The sequence below is a fragment of the Pyrus communis genome, chromosome 15 (assembly GCF_963583255.1).
Source record: "Pyrus communis chromosome 15, drPyrComm1.1, whole genome shotgun sequence".
In the NCBI taxonomy this organism is placed as follows: domain Eukaryota; kingdom Viridiplantae; phylum Streptophyta; class Magnoliopsida; order Rosales; family Rosaceae; genus Pyrus; species Pyrus communis.
The window spans coordinates 18,740,414-18,760,057 of record NC_084817.1 but is presented as its reverse complement, the minus strand read 5'-3'; the positions used below and the strand labels follow the sequence as shown (position 1 = coordinate 18,760,057).

At 38.1% G+C, this 19,644-nt stretch overlaps 1 protein-coding gene across 1 annotated transcript; it reads right to left on the bottom strand.

Moving 5' to 3' along the window:
- Nucleotides 1-502: 502 nt before the first annotated feature.
- Nucleotides 503-4,769, bottom strand: LOC137718794 (uncharacterized). Its single transcript, XM_068458329.1, has 5 exons — nucleotides 4,428-4,769; nucleotides 3,796-4,188; nucleotides 2,374-3,694; nucleotides 2,121-2,267; nucleotides 503-2,008 (listed from the first exon to the last, which is right to left on the bottom strand). Exons 2-5 carry the CDS (start codon nucleotides 3,847-3,849, stop codon nucleotides 1,461-1,463), a joined length of 2,070 nt encoding a protein of 689 aa, XP_068314430.1. The 5' UTR covers nucleotides 3,850-4,188; nucleotides 4,428-4,769; the 3' UTR covers nucleotides 503-1,460.
- Between the last annotated feature and the right edge of the window lie 14,875 nt (nucleotides 4,770-19,644).

Genomic DNA, 19,644 nt, shown 5'->3' with positions numbered 1-19,644 from the left:
ATAATCCATATATTGGCATTTTGAGATGAAGGTGTGTGAAAATTACGCCCCCTAGCTTTGAGTTGCAGGAGTCTTCATTTCTTGTTGATCAACTGGACCTAGAGTTAAAGTGATCATTGATCATACGAAAAGCTCAACAGGGAATTATGTGAACTGGGGCAGTCGGGTACTACTGAACAAGGATTTACTTCAATAGCCGTCAAGTTCTACCGTAATTGCTTTGCTACTAGATTTCGGGTACTATATGATTGGTGAAAATGAGCTTCATAGAGAGGTGTAGCATTGATTGGCAGTTGGAATCTCTTAGCCAAGTGAAGCCAAAGAAGTACAATATTCATGTCAACAGGTTTTTGTATCCCGTCAGACCTTGAACAGACACTGAAAACAACAGAGCCAACAGGGCCTTGTCTTGGATGCTGGTCTCAGGTAATTGGGGTATTGTTGTGTGTATGAATTATCCGAGCATCTCCAATGATATGTCAAATTATTACGTGTTTATGAATTGTTTCAACCGAGTATTCAAATCCTATGTAAAGATTTGATACATCATAAGATTACGCCGAAGATTTGTTTTTGTTTGCAAGCATTATGATCACGATGTTTTCCTGCAATTCTTTCCACATCAAATTGTGGTCCAATTATTTTTCTTTGGTGGGACATAAATAATGCTGGCCTAAATGATCATCTCCAAACTGTTAGTCTGAGCTGTCTCTCAATAATGTGCCAAGCTTTGTGAATGTTCTTCAACTGTTACCTACATCTTACGGCCTCGTTTGGTTGCTCGGAATGCTAGGGTGGGAATAAGAATTCAGTTCATTTCCAGGACTATCCTAGAACGGAATGGTTATAAAAATTCCATTTCGGTGTTTGGAACAACTGATGGATAAGAGATTAGGAATTTGACACCTTTCCAATAACAAACCCCTGCTCTGTTTCTCTCTCTTATTTCTTATTCTTTTGAAAACATAGAACTACTTAAATTGCTCACAAACAGTACGTGGAATAACACCCCGCTTGGGATTTTTCCAACTCGCTTGCATCATTTAAATCCGATAGAGCTGCTTGGTACATTGTCGATATTATTTGTTATCAACAGAAGATGAACAAACTACCGAAGACAACCAGCCTATCAGGTACTAGAGATTGGCATCCAGCACCGGATATTCATTTTCCAAATTCTTTAGCTGTTTTGGATGTATCATGCAGTAGGTTCAGGTAGCTGCATCTGTGTTGGTTTCAAATATAGCCTGTGACCATCTGATCGCATGCTAAACAAGATTCGGAAATTGGGACAAGAAAGCAGCCTGAATATATTAACGATGGAAAACTGAAACATGAAAACCACCAGATCCTTTGTAGCCCGAGAGACTTTTGAAGAAACACCGAAAACATCAGGCAAGGGAAAACACACCTAGAAATTTCAAGTTAAAATATTTGCAAGTCCCCTAACTTTGGAAATTCTAATGCGATGAAGGGGGGAGTTCAGATGACACTCTGACCATGCTCTTCGTCTTGCTTAGGTTTCGCTGTACAACACTTGCCCCGGTGTTGTGCCCGTGGGTAGGAAGTGATGAGCTTTTCTTCGATGGCAAGGCATGAGTATTTTTAAACGATGCGCTTCTCTGGCTAAGCTTCTTGCCGGATTTTCTTCTAGGGTTCCATCCTTTGTTCCCAAGTGCAGCTTTGGCAACACTGTCTGTGACTACCCCCCTTGCCCTTTGTGGCTTGATGGACTGCTTGTTCAGGTACACTAGCTTTGGGAGGAGACTGCAAACTGTCTTGCGTAGTTGCTCATCGCCGATGTTGTTCTGGATTGGATTCCCCAATAGATTCACAGCCTGCAGTGAGTTGTAGTTAGCCACCAGCTGGCCCAGCGCCTTTGTTGTTGTGATCTTGTTGAAGCTCAAGTCCAGAACTGTTAGCTTCAGTAGCCTATGCAGGCCCTCAACATCACTGATCTTGTTCCCGGTAAGATATAGCTCCTTCAATACACTACAGCTTGATAACCCTGGCATCGTGAAAATCCACCGAGTCAGTGACCGGAATGATACATTTTACTAGAGAAAGCTTGTATTCTGATGTCAACTAGAGGGTTGAAAATCAGAAGGATTTAAGCTTACCACGTCCGATTCTAGAAATTCGGTTGTAACTGAGATCAAGTACTCGCAATCGGGTTAAGTCTCTTAGTCCTTCAATGTTGCTGAGCTTGTTTTTGGACAAGTCGAGTGTGTGAAGGCTCTTCGGCAGCAACCCTGGAGTAATGTTCGCTGCAAAAGTAGAAGGACAAGTATCCAAGCAACTTGGTTAGCTATAAAAACCAGTACGTTTTAAGTATTAACTCCTACAGTTTATTTCTTTTCTGCCAAAGCATACCTATGAAGTTGCTCGACAAGTTGACGGACCGAAGACTGCAGAAGCATGAAATGTTGGGGATAGCTTTCATGCCCATACCAGATATGTGAGCCACTGTTGAGGAAGAATTTAGAGACTGGATCACAGTATTAGCATGTAAGGTATCCTCTTCAAGACCTCGGCTAAAGTAAGTGGCGCTTTTCGATCTAGCGGTCTCAGGAGTCATGGGAGACTTTGGAGTCTTAGGAGTGGGTGGTGATTGTGGGGAGACAATTCCCTCGTGGTCATCTTCATTATTTTCAATGGAGGTTTGTATTCTGAGATCTTTCATCCACTCTTGCACTCTTGAAGATGATGAGGGTTCTGTCGAGAAAGCAACCCACTGGTTCTGAGGCCATAAGTCCGACGCACCAATGTGAAAACCACCCCAGCTCTTGTTGTCATCTACAATGTTCTTCCCCTTGTCCAAGGATTGTCCAGTATATGATAGTGGTGATTCTGTCTTGCCAAACTGCATAGCTCGATTTGGTTCGAGTGTATCTGAAGAGTACCCTCCTTGTTTGTTCACAGAAATGGGGCTAAGTGTCTTTGGTTTGGCATCCCATGTTCTGTGCAGGTTCCTGTGGCTCCAAAGGAACAGCTTCCACCACAATTTTCGACTTCGCGAAGGCAGAACTTGGCTTGAAGAATGCTTCTTCAGCATCACTCTATCAGCACTGTAGTGGCTTAACACAGAACCAGGGCTGCCTGGATCGACATCCTTCCTCACACAATCAGCCATTTCCTGCAGTTCTTCGAAAGACAGAGACTTCAAAGCAGGCATCTTAGAGGACATCTCTTTAACCACTTCCTTATGAGTCTCCAAATTAGAGCATGATCTGGTAAGCTTTGGTGATGCCCAAAACTCCGCCTTACCAACCCCGGGATCGCTAAGATGCCCACTTTGAACCCTAACGACACCTCGAGCGCTCGAATCAGGTTCGGCTAAGTCCAACTTCCTTGATGGAGTCACTTCACCTGAATTGGCTTCATCTAGTTGCAGATCAGAGTGATCATTAAAAGAGTTTCCCCTGGCTATGGGGCTCTCTTCGTGCTCATATTCCCCTTCATAAGCCGCTGCTTCTGCTGCTTTAACACACCCGATAGGACTTTTCGGGCTCCTTGTATTGCCACTAGGAGGGGAAGAGTACTTCTTCTCAACACCATAAGGTATTAGGACTCCTAAAGTTTCCGGCTTCAATTTCCCATCAATCTCCAACGATTTCACAGGCTGCTGTTGAAGCCTGACGTGCAGGGTTTCAATTCCCTTGCGCAATTCACCACTTCTTGTAGATTCATCTCCCTAAAATCGAAAACAAAAGTGACCGAAAAATCAGCAGATCATCACAATTCACAAATCGAACACATCACATTATGAGAAAGAAACTGAAAAGATTTTCTCACCTTAACCTTCTTCTTGCCCCTAACAATTGCAGAAAAGCAACTGAATTTTTCCATTTTCGATATGAAAAACTCCGAATCCTCAAAGATAGACCGAAACCCGAATTTCAGTATGTGGATTTTCCTGCTGTTATCTTCAAAACTGAGCTCACATTCCAATTCCAAAGGTCTGATTGAACGCTGCAGCTGTACATAGAGTGATGGTTGGATCAAGGGTTAACCATAATCAACGGGAAGCCACCACACCGGCAATCGAGGCCACCCGAAACAGGGCTGAGGGCCAGAGAACTGAGCACCAACGCCTGCCCCAGCTCCAGAAAACTTGTCTGATTCGTCGGCCAGAGTTGTATCTGCTGCAGCTTCTCTATGGAAGCTTTGAGATTATATTGCCCTCCTCTGTCGCACAAAACAACAAAAGACGAATCGAACACATTAGACAACTCCAAAATAATTTCGACACTAACCCACTTCAGAAACAATCCCAAATCCCCAGAAAACTACCAAAGATATGGACTTTATTGCAGAAAACAACCACCACGACGTGCAGTTCGATACGTTTCTGTACGGACAATTACTCGTAGCAAAAAATATACATCGTGGCTTTTGAGAGTTATACGTTAGAGTTTTTTGTTTACCTGCCAGATAGATTGATTTGCTTTGTTTCCCCAACACCAAAGCAAAACTTTTATGCTTTTTCAAGGCTTCTCGTTTGTGATTACCAACATCACATGTGTGAGAGAGAGAGGGTGCGTGGAGGAGCGCATTCACTCTCCACACCCGCACTCAAGAGTTCGACTCTCGTCCTCTTTCGCGGGAGCCTTCAAAGCCTCAACCCCTTGTTTGGAATGGGAAGAGAGAAAACGCCTTGGTCCTTTCAACTGGAAAAAAGAAGGATTTAGCTTTTAAGGAGTCCAAAGAAAGAGGTGGTGGTTGTGGTTTTCAGGTTGTCAACTAGTTAAAGCCACAAGATGGAAAGGAAAACACTAGAAATAGGGGGAGGGAGGAGGACGATTGTAGAAGAGGACATACGTACGCGCATGTAACACGGTACTATCTGTAACATCATGTAACCCTCCCAATATAATATAGGACCAAGAATAACAATTGTTAATGAAAATAAAATATCAAATTGGCAGGTTTTCTTACAATGTATCGGTGTTTTAACAACTAGATTGAGATTGTCAAAATTTAATAGTACAAATTCAGTCGTCCAATGTAGAGGTGCATCCTATACATCGGTTCATTGTAAAAAATTTTTCATCCCTCTTGAACTTTGGTGTAGCCTTAACAACCTGTCTTCTCCTTATGTAATTGTGTAGTGGTGCTTAAAAGTACGGGTGGGCGTGGGTTGGTTTGGGTCGGTTTTGGGTCAAAACCAAAACCAAACCAACCTAGTCGGTTGGGCCAAAATTGCAAAGCGAAACTGACCAAACTGGGTCTAAAACTAATCAAGTTGGTTAATCGACAATGGAAAATTGGTTTGGATTGATTCTCAATTTGTGTAAAGACGAAAATACATAACAAGTTTCTTTCCCAAAAGCTACAGAATGTAGCATCAATATGAGTGATTGCCCAAAGGAAAGCACAAACGAAGCAGCCAAAAGAGAGCACCAAAGTAGCAGCTGTTGCCTTCTCCAAATGGCTCCCCTGTTCTTCTCCAAAGGGACTCTTAAACTAATCAAGTTTTATTTTCATGTGGTGGAAGCACGGTAACTCATAAATAACTAACCATTTATGACTAATCATAATATTCTTTTTCTAAATCTATCCATACGAATTACGCCAGGTACTCACTCTTCAGCTCCCAATTTTGTGTGGACATTGTTGATTGCATTTTAACATTGCAACGACTTTATAGCGACGGCTGATTGATATTAATCCTGAGGTTGAAATGAGTCGAGGAGGCCGTATTTATGAGAAGGACATCATATTTGGGAATGTCTCTAGATGTCGAGATAAAATTTTCTGCATTTAAAATGAGCGTGGCGTTTTTATGATTCCAATTATTGTTTGATATATATTAATTAAGTTTATGACGATAAAATTAATAAAAATTAAATTTATAATCACGTGTTAGTCAATGATTTGAACCCCCTATGTTTCACTCAGATAAGTCGCTCTTAGAGGTGTTCCACCTTGATTGCCCTTCTTATTTGCTCCACTCAAGATTAAATTGTGTTACAGTCAACTGTTCACGCATTTTTGGCATATTAATGCGGGTAAATTTACAATTAAAACTCCACTTCACATGCATGAAAGGTTAGAGATTGCTTATGAGGGCGGCCGATTAACCATAGCAGTTTTCATCATATTATATTAGCATTTGCCTACACACTTTGTGTATATAAACACATTTTTTTAGACAATGAGAAAGGGAGAGAAAGAGAACGTGGGCTAGTGGGAGGTTTTTGTTTTTGGGTTTTTTATTATTATTATTATTTTTTAAATATTGGAGGTATTTGGTATTTTAACATCACTTCTAGGTGAGACTTCAATAAAAAAAGTAAAATTTGAACCTATGAAATTATATTATTGCCCATCATTTTTTTGTGTGATAGAAGACTAAGTAGTCTTTTCATCATTTTTTGGTTGATAAAGAGGATTTTATTAATTAATAGAGATATATCAACCAACAAATTTTTAGTTTTGTGGCATTTTTTATCTTTTCAATGTCGAAAGAGACTTCAAACTCAATCGTCATTATAAAAATTTAATAATATAAAATTGAATAATCGCCCATTGAGATCCTGTCTATGGGTAAATTGTCAACCATATCATTGTTCCCAGCCGTTCAAAAGTCACTATCTGAATCCTCAATTATATTTCCTATGCCTATCCATGACATTGGATAATCAAGTACACTCTTTTTTCTTCTTTACAAAAAGGGATCAACTGATGGTTTCGTCACGGCAATCCATTCTTCTGGAGGCTGGAAAGACTCACAGAGGCATTTCAGCCTCTCCTGATCATCATTGTATGATTCACTAACGGTAGGAATCAAACCCAGAATGAATTGTGGGGAATACGAATCTGGAATTTGTCCCAACCACTAACCACCCGGTGATGATTAATCAAGTATATTCTTAAACCCTTAGTTAATTACTTCACCAAATTGTATCTGCAACACTAGTGACTAGGGAGCCATCACAATTCATCAATTTGGTTGAGACTGTAAGGACTTTTAAATTTGGGAATGTGATATGACGGGCACGTGAAGCATGCAGAAATCTCATGCTACCACGCCATCGTTCTTTAATTTCATGGTTAGGATTGCCAGAGCCATCTCATCAGCCCTAAGAGCAACTCCATCGAGACTCCTAGCCCGATGGACCAGTGATTTTTGCAACCCAATAGTCAGAGCTGCAAGCTCTAGTCTATGCAGGCGTGTGGATGAAGGGGAGGGGGCGCCTGAGTGAGAGATCCGGCTTGAATCAATGACCCAAGAGCCTGAGGACCAGGTGACGCCAGGCTGATGTCAGGGCGACGCCAACCATAATATAAAATTAATAAAAATATAAAATATTAATAAAAAATAATAAAAAATGTAAAAAAAATTAATTAAAAAAATAAAAATTAATAAAAATGTAAAACCTAGCAGGCTTCGAACTCAACGGCTCTCGTCGGAGTTCGTCACCAAGGCTAATGATACATCCATAGACAAATGGCAGAGACTAAACCCAAGGGTTTCAACTCGAAACACAAAAAACTAGAGAATAACTCAAGCAATTGAAGTAGGGCAATAACCTCACTTGGGTTTGAGTAATGGAAGCTTGAAGCTCTCGGTTTCAATGGTGGATCACCCAAATGGTGCTCTGATGATGCATGCAAGGATATATTCAAGTTCCTCTCATCCAGGGGATTGAGATTTCAGAATTTGTTATTTTGATTTGCTTCGGTTTCGAAGAAGAGGAAAGATGAGAGTTCTCGGAGCTGTAGATAGAGAATGAGAGTGTCGAGAGAGAGAGAGAGAGAGAGAGAGAGAGAGAGATTTCAGAAATAAGGGGGAAGGGTAAGAGATAAAAAGTGTAAGGGAAATGAGAGAGAGAGGACTAGGTGAGGTAACTGGTTAAAGTAAAAGAAATGATGGAGTAAAAAAAAAAATTAAAAAAAAATTGATTTAATTTTTTCTATAAATATGTTATCATTATTTTCTAGCTTACACCATAATTTTATATTTTCTCAAATACTTTGGGTTGTAATTTCTTATTTAATGACAGGTGGTACAACGAGACCGATTAAAAATCCTATCCGAAATTACAAAAAAAATTATTTTGTATTCTTTTATAAAATAAAAAATACTAATATTTTATTGCCTATTGCCATGACTATTCAGTTTAGGGGTGGAGATGTAAAAGTCAGTTACTGTTCATTAAAAGCAGTGACTGTTCACTGGAGGCTATTCAATAGTGAGTTGCCCTAGGGGGCCTTTGCAACGCTAGAATTGCTCTAATGAGGTTAAGTATGTCAATTACAAGTGCAACTAAAATCTCCAAACACTTATCTTTATAGGCTTGGTCTTAGGCCTCAAGTTGGCAGGCACGCTCGCACTCACTTAGAAGGATCAAGAGATTCCAAAATCCTTGACTTGTGGCCGAGACCAATTTTGAGACCAACAATACTAAAAGTTGTGGGGAGGGTGAGGGGAAATTTTTGGGACTCCAATCTTTTTTTTTTTTTGTTTGTGGAATATGATATTACAGGCCCTTTATACAAAGGAAAAAAAATGGGGATTAGGTATAGGGCTCACTCCATATCGTATTTCAATGATCCGAACCGTCTATTTTGTTAGTCTCGATTCATAGATAATCCTTGCAAAAATTCAATTCAATCCGAAACCATTTGCCTATTTAATTATCAAGATCAAATTTCATTGTTTCTTATATAACAAAATATTCGTTCATTTCTTTGAACCCAATTAGATGTCTTAAATATTTTCAATTTGGCTAATATTTTGCAAGGGTGATCTATAAGGTACAACTTGAAAAATGGACAATTTGGATCGTTAATATTCGATGTGGTGTGGACCCCACAAATAATCCCCATTTTTATTATAAAAAAAAAGAAAAGGGATCCCTTCGCTTAAAGGCTTCCTATGATATCATATTCAAATTGTTGGGTTTCGGGCATATTATTGGGATAAATTTAATTCAAATAATTAAATACAGAGCGAAAAATAATAAATAAACGTACAATATATCATTCCGATTTCATATCTGATTGGTTGTAAATTGATAATGCAACAAATAAATATAGTGAAGAGAATTACTTACGAGATTCTTTAGTCATGTGTGTGCCACTTTGTAAGATCATATATGTACTTGTATTCTTCCACTTCATGATTGATCATGAGAAAGCTTCCCAAGTGTTGAGCCTCTAAAAGTATCCATATTGATACACCAATGACGAAAGGTGGAGTTCAATTGTGCTATCAAGATCCCTCACTTGGAAATCTCTTAGGCACACTGGGATAAACTATGAAGTTTTTCTCTCTTTTTCATCACCAAGGAATTTTAAAATGATGGAAATTAAAATGACGAGATTTTATTTTCTAAAATTTGTGAATTTTCTTGTTTAGTTAACCTAAAAGAACAATGAATATGAATACGAAATTTGTTATTTTTAAACTCTCAATCATAGAAATTGGGAAGTGACAACTATTTACATTGAATTTAAACTTGGGATTTGGAGGTCTCAAATTCCAAGTTTTTTTTTTCCTGGTGGAATTTCTAAATTTCTATATTTATGAATTCAAATAAGGGATCAATACATATCAATTTATAAATTCTAACTTTTATTCAAATTTCAAGTTTAATTCTCTCATTCAAGCATAACGTAAGGGATAAATATAATAATTTGGGACTTAAAAGAGAACAATGGGTATTTAGAATATCCTAGCTGCACCTTTAGCTGGCTTGACACCAAATAGACTTCATCTTTGCACCAAGTATATTCCTACTTGCCCACTCGGGCTTGAGACTTGGATATGTTTTAGTTAACTAAAACTCAAAGCTTATGTTAATTAAAACCAAGTCCAATAGGTCCAAATATTTAATTTAATATAATTAATAATTAAATATATTTTAATCATCATATCATATAATGTCGTTAGTACTTTAATAGGTGTGTGACCTCTTAGGTTCTAACTAAAGTTGACTATGAAATTAATTTAATTACACAAGTCATGAGCAACACCTAACAATATGTCATGGTTACAAGCATTAGATGGAAGTATTTGTGAAAAAATTATGATACTCTTTTAAACCTTGATTGTAGTTACAATGCAACTCAGTTCTTCTATATTCCATATCCCGATCAAGATTTATATGATAGGAAAAGTGACAAATCACATATAGATATGTTTGATCACCGTGATATGAGATAGTTCTTACAAACATATCTTGATCAACAAGTGTTCGTACCATACTTCACTAATTCTGAAACTACCGAGCATCAGTCAACTAAATATCTTTGAAGACCTATTAAAGAGTTTGTGTTGAGACACCCGTGCCGAAGCACATGAGTTCGTCTCTAATCAAGAGATCAATCACAATGCGACACATGTCAATGTTGAAAATTATATATTATAATATTAATTATTATATGTAATTTAACATTTGAATGGAAAATTGTAACCGTGAGTTAGTTTGAATTCAATAGGTGCATGTTAGTAAAATGGTGTCTACTTTTAGATTGAAAGTTACTCATTTTTAATAAGCAGTACTTGGGTTCTATATAATCTTATGAAATCATTTTCATGATATGGTAGAAATTAGAGTTAATTTCTACTCTTGAGAAATGAGGTTCCCCATTCTATTTCTCTTATTCTTCGTTCGTCAAATTTCGAGTCGTATCTTGGGGGTACGAAATAAATTGGGTTCGCCAGAGCTCGAAGACAGAAATGCTTTGACTTGGGATCATATATTGTTGAATCTTGGGACACGGACACCTACCGAACTACAAGTAAGCACAAGAGTAAGGGCTTAATTTTGTCTTTGGACATTGTATTCATGCAAGACTCAATCTCCAAGTTTGTCATTATTTCTTACTTTCTCTGTTGTTTGTATTAATCTTGTATACAATTTATGCTGTGATTTTCATTATGATTATTATCATTGAAATTCTTGTATTATTTTCACATTTTCTAATATTACTCCATCAGTCAACACCACAACAAAACTCCTAGAGTCACACATCGACCGCAAACGAAAATAAGGGACTTCGCTCAACCATAAAATGAGATCATTCTTCCACAATTAATCCCTAATGATCATATTCCACTCAATGCATCATTAGTACCCACTATTAATCATTATATTTAACCCTTTGTATCATTTGAACTCTATTATTAATTAGAACTCCTCTACCCTCGTGAACATAGCCCAACTTAAGGTGAACTATGTATATCTTGTGTTTGCTTCCCTATCTCTATTTCTTTACATATAACCTTCACTTGGTGATCATAGAAAGCTTGCGAATGTCACACCTTGACACTTTATGTTGTTCAAAAACCAACACAGTTTGGTGCATCAACAAGTACTTTAGTCGAAGATCTATGAGATGGATCTTCAAGTGGCTTCGAGGTGTATTTCCTTTTACTGAACAATTACCAGAAGATGATAGATTCCTTATTGCGCATTCTTACGTCTCCCTACTTATGCACATGAACCCAAGCAACACACTAATGGGCCTTGCGAGGTACGAGACCATACTAATATTAACAAGATATACACATGCCTTACAGGATAGTTAATGTCCAGTTGACTTTCCAAATGTCTAAGAACTTTGTTTAAGAACTAAGGACTATGGGATACAAGTTTTTCTACCCTAATCTTGATTAGGATATTGCTTCCACACCTTAAAACCTATGAACTCATTCATAATGTACATTATGTCTATACTATAAAGCCAAAATCATAAATGAATTAATCTTGCCCTTATTTAATTAATGTGAAGTTGTTACATAATATTCAATATTACGAAATTGGCTTTTAGGGCACAATGATGTGAAAATTAACTTAACACACAAATTAACCCTCTTTTGACAATTGTAGCATATAAATAAGTAGGGATTGTTCTTAAACCGGGGATTAGGAGGGATTGCTAAACACTTTAAACTGACTCAAATAAATAAAACAAAGCTTTTAAACACTTAACTCAACTCAAAAGACGCAAAACAAGTTCACAAGACTCACAATGAGCTGAAAACACTCAAAACTGCCTAAAAACACAAACTGGGCAGATTTGACTCTAAACACAAAAATGGACGAAAATTGGTTCGAACTTGACTCAAAACACTTGAAAACACAATCTAAAACATATTATAACTATTTAGGCACTCTAAAACAAATGGGGATTTGGTTTTGGACGAAAATAAACAAAACAAAACAAGAAATTAAACTAGGCAGATTTGGACGAATTTGATGGAATTAAGTGGATGATGGGCTAGCTAGGAGGTTTTTCTCCACACATGGCATACTTGCATACAAAACAATCTCCAATTGCTTATTCAATGAATTATGAACCTCAACACCCCAAGTTAATTAGGTACGCTTAAATTAACTCTCAGATTTCCCTTAGGTCATTGAATTGAATGGAATTAGCGCATTGCAATCAAATTATTCCTCAAAAGTTCTCTATATGAAAGCGCATAATAGAAAAACAATCAAAGATCATTAGATTCTATGGAAATCATAAGTGTTGACGAGGTATTCGTAACTATGAAAGCACATGATACTTATGCCAAGAATTTACTTAACATGACTGTGACCAACAATCTTAACTACTCATGAATATAAGTTCCCAACGATTAGGTGAAGTTTCCTTATACCCTAGCATCAGATTTATGCATGCAAATTAAGCGTGCACTCTCAATTCATATACATAAACAAGTTTTAGTTCAAATAGATAAGTAAATTGAATTCACCATTCATGAAATCACAACTGAAAGTAATCAAATCATAATGCAAATATAGCCATGGTTTCGAAATTCCCCCTAGCCAAAAGGGGATTAGTTCCTCATACTCGCAAAGCAAAGATTCTTGAAATTAAACATTGAAAACACAAGAAAGATTACACCTAAACGTTTCAGCAATTCCAAGTTGAATGACATGCACGGCTAGGCTTCCCTTCCTCTTCCTTGCTACGGCACAAGTTGTGGGTGGTGGTTTTGGGGGTTTTGAATGGTGTGTTCTTGTTTAGGATGATGAATAATGGCTGATTATGGTGAAGGGTTGCGGTAGGTGGTGTATGGAGGTGTATGAAGTGGGTGAAGGATGAGAAGGGAGGCTAGGGTGTTGCGGCAAGGTGTTTTCTGTATAGCATAAGGGGTGGTACGAATTTGTGGCTGAAAATATGTTTATATAGTCCTAGGGTTAATTAGATTAGGGTTACACTTAGCAGATTTTATGGATTAGGGCCCTAGGGTTCGGCACAAGTAAGTTAAATCCACTTAGGAGAGGGTTTGGCCCAATTAGTTTCATAAAAGGATTTGTGTAACCCAAATCCACAAGGAATGAGTCCTAACAAATCAGAATCCAAAAGGAAAAAGGTTTAGGAAATTCGTCCAAAATTGGGCCTTCTAGAAACTAGGTGTTTTGTGGCTGATTTTGGGTTTTCTAGAAGAGATAAAAGGGGGAAGGGTGTGGCACCCTTTTAGGGTTAGATAAGGCTTCTAGAAATCATGGTTTTAGGTCCACTTGCAGCTAGGATTAAGGTGGAACAAGATTAGGTTAGGATAAGATAGGATGAGATAAGGTTTTGGATAATGTTTTGGATAATGTTTTGGATAATGTTGGATAAGGTTTTAGATAAGGTTTTGGATAGGGTTTCCTCTTTTGAGCTATTTCCTTATCCACTTTGTCTTGAGCTTAGCTCCTCTTCTCATCATATTTCTAGCCTCTTGAACTCCAAATTCGTCCATCCATGTTGGCCCATATGCAAGCTATCCACATAGTGCCCAAAACTGCTCCAAAATGCATCAAAATGCACTTTCTTGGTACTTTATCCCTTTGGACCTACAAACACACGAAAATGAGTTGTAATACAACATTAACTAGGAAATAATAACACAAATGCATAAGAATAAGCTAGCTAAGTCGCCTAAATACGCTCCTATCAAATTCCCCCACACTTAGCTTTTGCTAGTCCTCGAGCAAAAGAAACAAAGCATATAATCTAAGCCTTCCAATGTTTGCCTCAGGGATTTCCAATGAAACATAACATGTCAAAGATCACCACTCACATTGATTTGAGCAATCCTTACCCTCGAGCATACTTAATCATAGTCACCGTTTACTAACTCACATTTAATCAATTAAAACAACGTTTTGAATGTAGTAACATGACTTAAAGAATTCCCTCAATTCCTCATTGGATATACTCTCTATTTTCACTCAGATTTTCTGACTACACTCCCTACACTAGGTATATGTGAGAAGATTGATGTAAACATGTAGACGAACACTCACATATGTCATAACAAGGAAAGCATTTTCTGGAATTATAACAATGACATGTATATGATCTCATGAATGGAATGCTACTACTTAGACGCGAGAACCAGGGATACCATATGCTCAAACCAATTTTAAACTCCACATATTGAAACACATAACAATCAAGATAGAAGTCTAAGGGTTGTAACGGGGCTAAGGTATTGGCTAACAACGAGAGGTAAAGGATAAACAAACGTTCTTAAAACAATAGTGAGCAAAGTAATGAATTAGGCACTTGGAATTCACTTTAGAATGCAGAAACTACTTTAAACACCCAAGGGAGATTCACACAACACTTAGGGCCAGATTCAAACTTTTGGACCCTTTCTTCAACAACCAATACTTGTGAGTTCGTTCTCACTTATTTTCAACTCCTTTTCTTTCTTTTCTTCTTATTTTTCTTCTTTTTCACAATTTTTTTTCTTTCGTTTTTTTTTTTCTTTCTTTTTCTCGTGCCTCTTTTAAGACTTTGGCACACACACTCTCACAAAATCCCTTCCCCCACACTTGTTTTCTGCACAAATGTCACTCAAAAGGAATTCCTCCTAAGTTATGCTCCACTATACTTCAAGAACAAGGGTATGGAAAGTCCTATTCTAGGCTAGGTAAGGGTGATGTGGTTAACAAGAAAATAGGCTAAATAAGGCTCAAAGGGGTTTAAACCTACAATACAAATGACAAGGGTGGATTCGGCTATTTGGCTATGGTGGTGACTACTACACAACTTCATCTTGTTATTTGTTATGCTAATCAATTTCATGCTTTGAATGAAACGGGTATGAGTTCTAGTATTTGGAACTATAATGATGAAATGCATTCTAAGTAGCAACTAAGCAAAGAATAATGAGATCATGCAACGACTTTAGAAAACAAGAATGCACATATTAATAACTCTCCAAATAAAAGTTTAGGCTCAAGTCTCTCAGGGATGTAGCGTTTGTTTGAGTTCCTTCCTTCAAGCATGTTACAAAAACTGATTTTATCCTTTGTGATTACATATGAATTCGTAAACTATAACTACAACCAAGCATAAACCAAGGAGCAAATCAAACTTCCATCATTGTTTGTAACTCTCTTTAACAGTCATGCATTAAAAACCAAATCCTCATCATTGTGTTGGAAGGTACCCTAAGACACAAACAAACACAAAAACAAAAACGACTCTAAAAAACAACTCTTTTTGGGTTTTTCAAACACTTTTTTCGATCTTTTTTCAAATTTTCGGATTTCTACTTCAAAACACACCAAAACAGCTCAAAATGCACTAAAAACACTTAAAAATAGTGAGAAACAACATTAGAAGTGATAGGTGATAGAATCCCACGAATTTTGCATAAAAACACTTGTTTACCCCCCCCCCCCCCCACACTTAAATCAAACATTGTCCTCAATGTTTCACATAAAGACTCACACAAAAGCAAACAAATAACAAACAACTAAGCGTGATAAAATAAAGCAGCAAAGAGAAGGGTTTAGAAACGCAAATCTGGATTTGGAGTGGACGTTCTATCTTCGCCTTGTTGAATGCATGGGTTGCCTTCCAAGAAGCGCTTGCTTTAACGTCTTGCAGCCAGACGAATACACCATGCTAAGCTTCACTAGTAGTACCCACGGCATAGAGGGGTACATCATCCACAACATGCTCCTCGAAATTCTCATCGTATGGCTCTATGAATGGAAGAGGGTAGTGATCCTCCCTGATTGTGGTGTTTTGGTTCCTAAAGTCCATGTAAATGCTCCCATCACTTTGAAATCGACTGGGTACCTGCACCAAATAAGGTAACAACCTATTAGTTGAAATGGGAATTGGAATTGGGATTACAGACTTACTAGGCTGTTGTGGTAATGCCCCTAGGGCAGCCACCATCTTGCCAATTTTATCACTAGGCACGGTCAAATTGGGTGTTTTTAGGGTAGTGGCGTGCTCCTTGTGCTCCAAATTAATTCCTTCCTCAATCGTGGTTCTAGATGCATCCTTCTTGATTGGTGCTGAACGTTCCTGCCCTATATTTTTTATTATACCAATGGCAAAAGAAGAACGAACATCATTAGGATTCTCAATGGATTCAGAAACTTTAAAGTTAATCATATCACCACCAAATTCCATAGTTAAGGCTCCCTTGGCCACGTCAATCTTGGTGTGGGCTGTTTTCATGAAAGGTCGTCCAAGTAAGAGTGGCGATGGTAGAGAGTGGGATGAATCCTCCATGTCAAGCACATAGAAATCTGCAGGAAAAATCAAGTGGTCTACCTGCACCAAAACATCTTCCAAAACTCCTCTTGGGTATGCATTAGATCGATTGGCTAATTGAATAATAACACCATCATTTTTAAGCTCTCCTAGATTCATCGATGCATAAACAGAATATGGCATGGCATTAATTGATGCACCTAAATCTAGCATAGCATGTTCAAACCTTGTATTACCAATTACACAAGGGATAGTGAAACTACCTGGATCTTTGCATTTAGGTGGCAGCTTTCTTTGCAACATTGCAGAGACATTCTCACTTACATGTACCACCGCTTTCTCCCGAATCCATTTCCTTGTTGTACAAATCTTCTTCAAAAACTTAGCGTACTTCGGAATTTGCTTTATTGCATCAAGGAGCGGGATATTGACATGCACCTTCCTAAACGTCTCTAGGATGTCTTTTTCATCCTCCTCTGTCTTAGATTGCATAAACCTGCTAGGAAAAGGCACATTTAGTGGAATAGAACTAGACAAATTCGAATTTGGACTTACCTTGGTGGTTTGGGATGGTTTTTGTGCACTAGGGGCCTGCGGCAAGGTTTGTTCCACCTTTGCCGTGGCTTTGTCCAATTTCTCCTCTTCGAGCAGTAGCTTTTCGTCCTCTTTTTGACTTGATTTGGTTGGTCCGGGGATAGTTCCAACTTCCTTGCCACTTCTCAAGGTGATAGCCTTAGCGGTTTCAAAACCTCCTTTTGGATTGACAATGGTCGAGCTAGGCAACTTGCCTTGCTCTTTGAATTGGCCCATGAACTCTGCAATCTGTCCTACTTGCTTTTCTAATTCATCAACCTTTTTGTCCCTATTTTGCATTCCCTGCGCCATAGAAGTTAGTAATTGAAAATTTTGATCATTATCTATGGACGAACCTGATTTGGGTTGTGTAGGTTGTGCTTGGGGTGGTGTGGGTGCATACGGCCTTTGGTAGAATCCCGGAGGTTGCTGCCTAAATGCGCTTTGTTGTTGGGGCTCCCTCCATTTGAAATTTGGATGATCTCTCCAACCGAGATTGTAGGCATTAGAGAATGGATCATTCCTTGGTTGATTTGGACTTTGGTACCCTATAGCATGGGCACTCTCCCATCTTCCATTCTCTATCAATTGAGGACATTGATCATTGAGATGTCTTTGCATTGAGCACACTCCACATATGGCCGCACCTTGCATTTTGGATTCTTCAACAACCTGAGACACAAGCATAGTGAGATTAGCTAATTGAGATTGAATTTCAGAAATTGCACTTACCTCATTCACTTGTTGTCGTGGGGTATCTCTTTGTCCAACGCCTTCATATTGTTGTGCATTCAATGCTCGGTTTGCAATTAAGACCTTGGCAGCCACCGGTGTTTTGTCAACCAAAGCACCTCCCGCTGAAGCATCTAGCATTTGTCTCTCAATTGGAAGGAGTCCCTCGTAGAAATATTGAATTAAGAGCTCTTCCTTCATTTGATGTTGAGGACATGATGCAACTAGAGTCTTGAAACGCTCATAATACGCTGGAAAAGACTCCCCTTGATTTTGTTGAATTCCGCTAATCTTCTTCCTCAAAAGAATCACTCTTAAAGTTGGGAAGAATTTCTCCAAGAATGCTCTCTTCATGCTTTCCCAAGAAGTAACGGTCCCGGGTACCAATTCATAGAACCAATCCCTAGCCTTTTCCAAAAGAGAGAATGGAAAGGCTTTCATCTTCAAAATATTCCCATCGACAGTGATGGGTGTCATGCTTGAACATACCACTTCAAACTCCTTAAGGTGCTTGTTTGGATCTTCCATGGACAGCCTATGGTATTTGGGAATGTGATGCAACAAGCTTGACTTCAATTCAAACTCATCGGTCTTGCCTTGAGCCGCCTTAGGGTATTGAATGCATAATGGCACGGCATTGTCCAACCCCGAGGTAGAAAGCTCCTTGATTGTTTGATTATCTACTGCCATGACTTGTTCTTCTTATTCCACTTCTTCTTCTTTAGATTCGACCTCTGAACTTGAACTAGGTGGACTTTCTGGTTGATTCCTCTTTCTTCTCAAAGTTCGCTCAAAATCGTCGTCCAACTCTAATATATTCTCACAAACTGGATGAGAACTACGAGTCATACACTTGTACCTAGAACAAGGAAACAAAACAAATCAGCAACCCTCTTAGAGGGCACGGCAAACCCACAAAAACTATGAAATAAGGCACGGTAAACACTAAAATAAAGAACAAATAAACACACGACACTTTTGACCTTAAGACACTTTGACACGACACAAACACAAGGGATTAGCAAGTTTGCTAATCCCCAGTAACGGCGCCAAAATTTGATGTGCAAATTAACTTAACACACAAATTAACCCTCTTTTGACAATTGTAGCATATAAATAAGTAGGGATCGTTCTTAAACTGGGGATTAGGAGGGATTGCTAAACACTTTAAACTGACTCAAATAAATAAAACAAAGCTTTTAAACACTTAACTCAACTCAAAAGACGCAAAACAAGTTCACAAGACTCACAATGAGCTGAAAACACTCAAAACTGCCTAAAAACACAAACTGGGCAGATTTGACTCTAAACACAAAAATGGACGAAAATTGGTTCTAACTTGACTCAAAACACTTGAAAACACAATCTAAAACATATTCTAACTATTTAGGCACTCTAAAACAAATGGAGATTTGGTTTTGGACGAAAATAAACAAAACAAAACAAGAAATTAAACTAGGCAGATTTGGACGAATTTGATGGAATTAAGTGGATGATGGGCTAGCTAGGAGGTTTTTCTCCACACATGACATACTTGCATACAAAACAATCTCCAATTGCTTATTCAATGAATTATGAACCTCAACACCCCAAGTTAATTAGGTACACTTAAATTAACTCTCAGATTTCCCTTAGGTCATTGAATTGAATGGAATTAGCGCATTGCAATCAAATTATTCCTCAAAAGTTCTCTATATGAAAGTGCATAATAGAAAAACAATCAAAGATCATTAGATTCTATGGAAATCATAAGTGTTGATGAGGCATTCGTAACTATGAAAGCGCATGATACTTATGCCAAGAATTTACTTAACATGAGTGTGACCAACAATCTTAACTACTCATGAATATAAGTTCCCAACG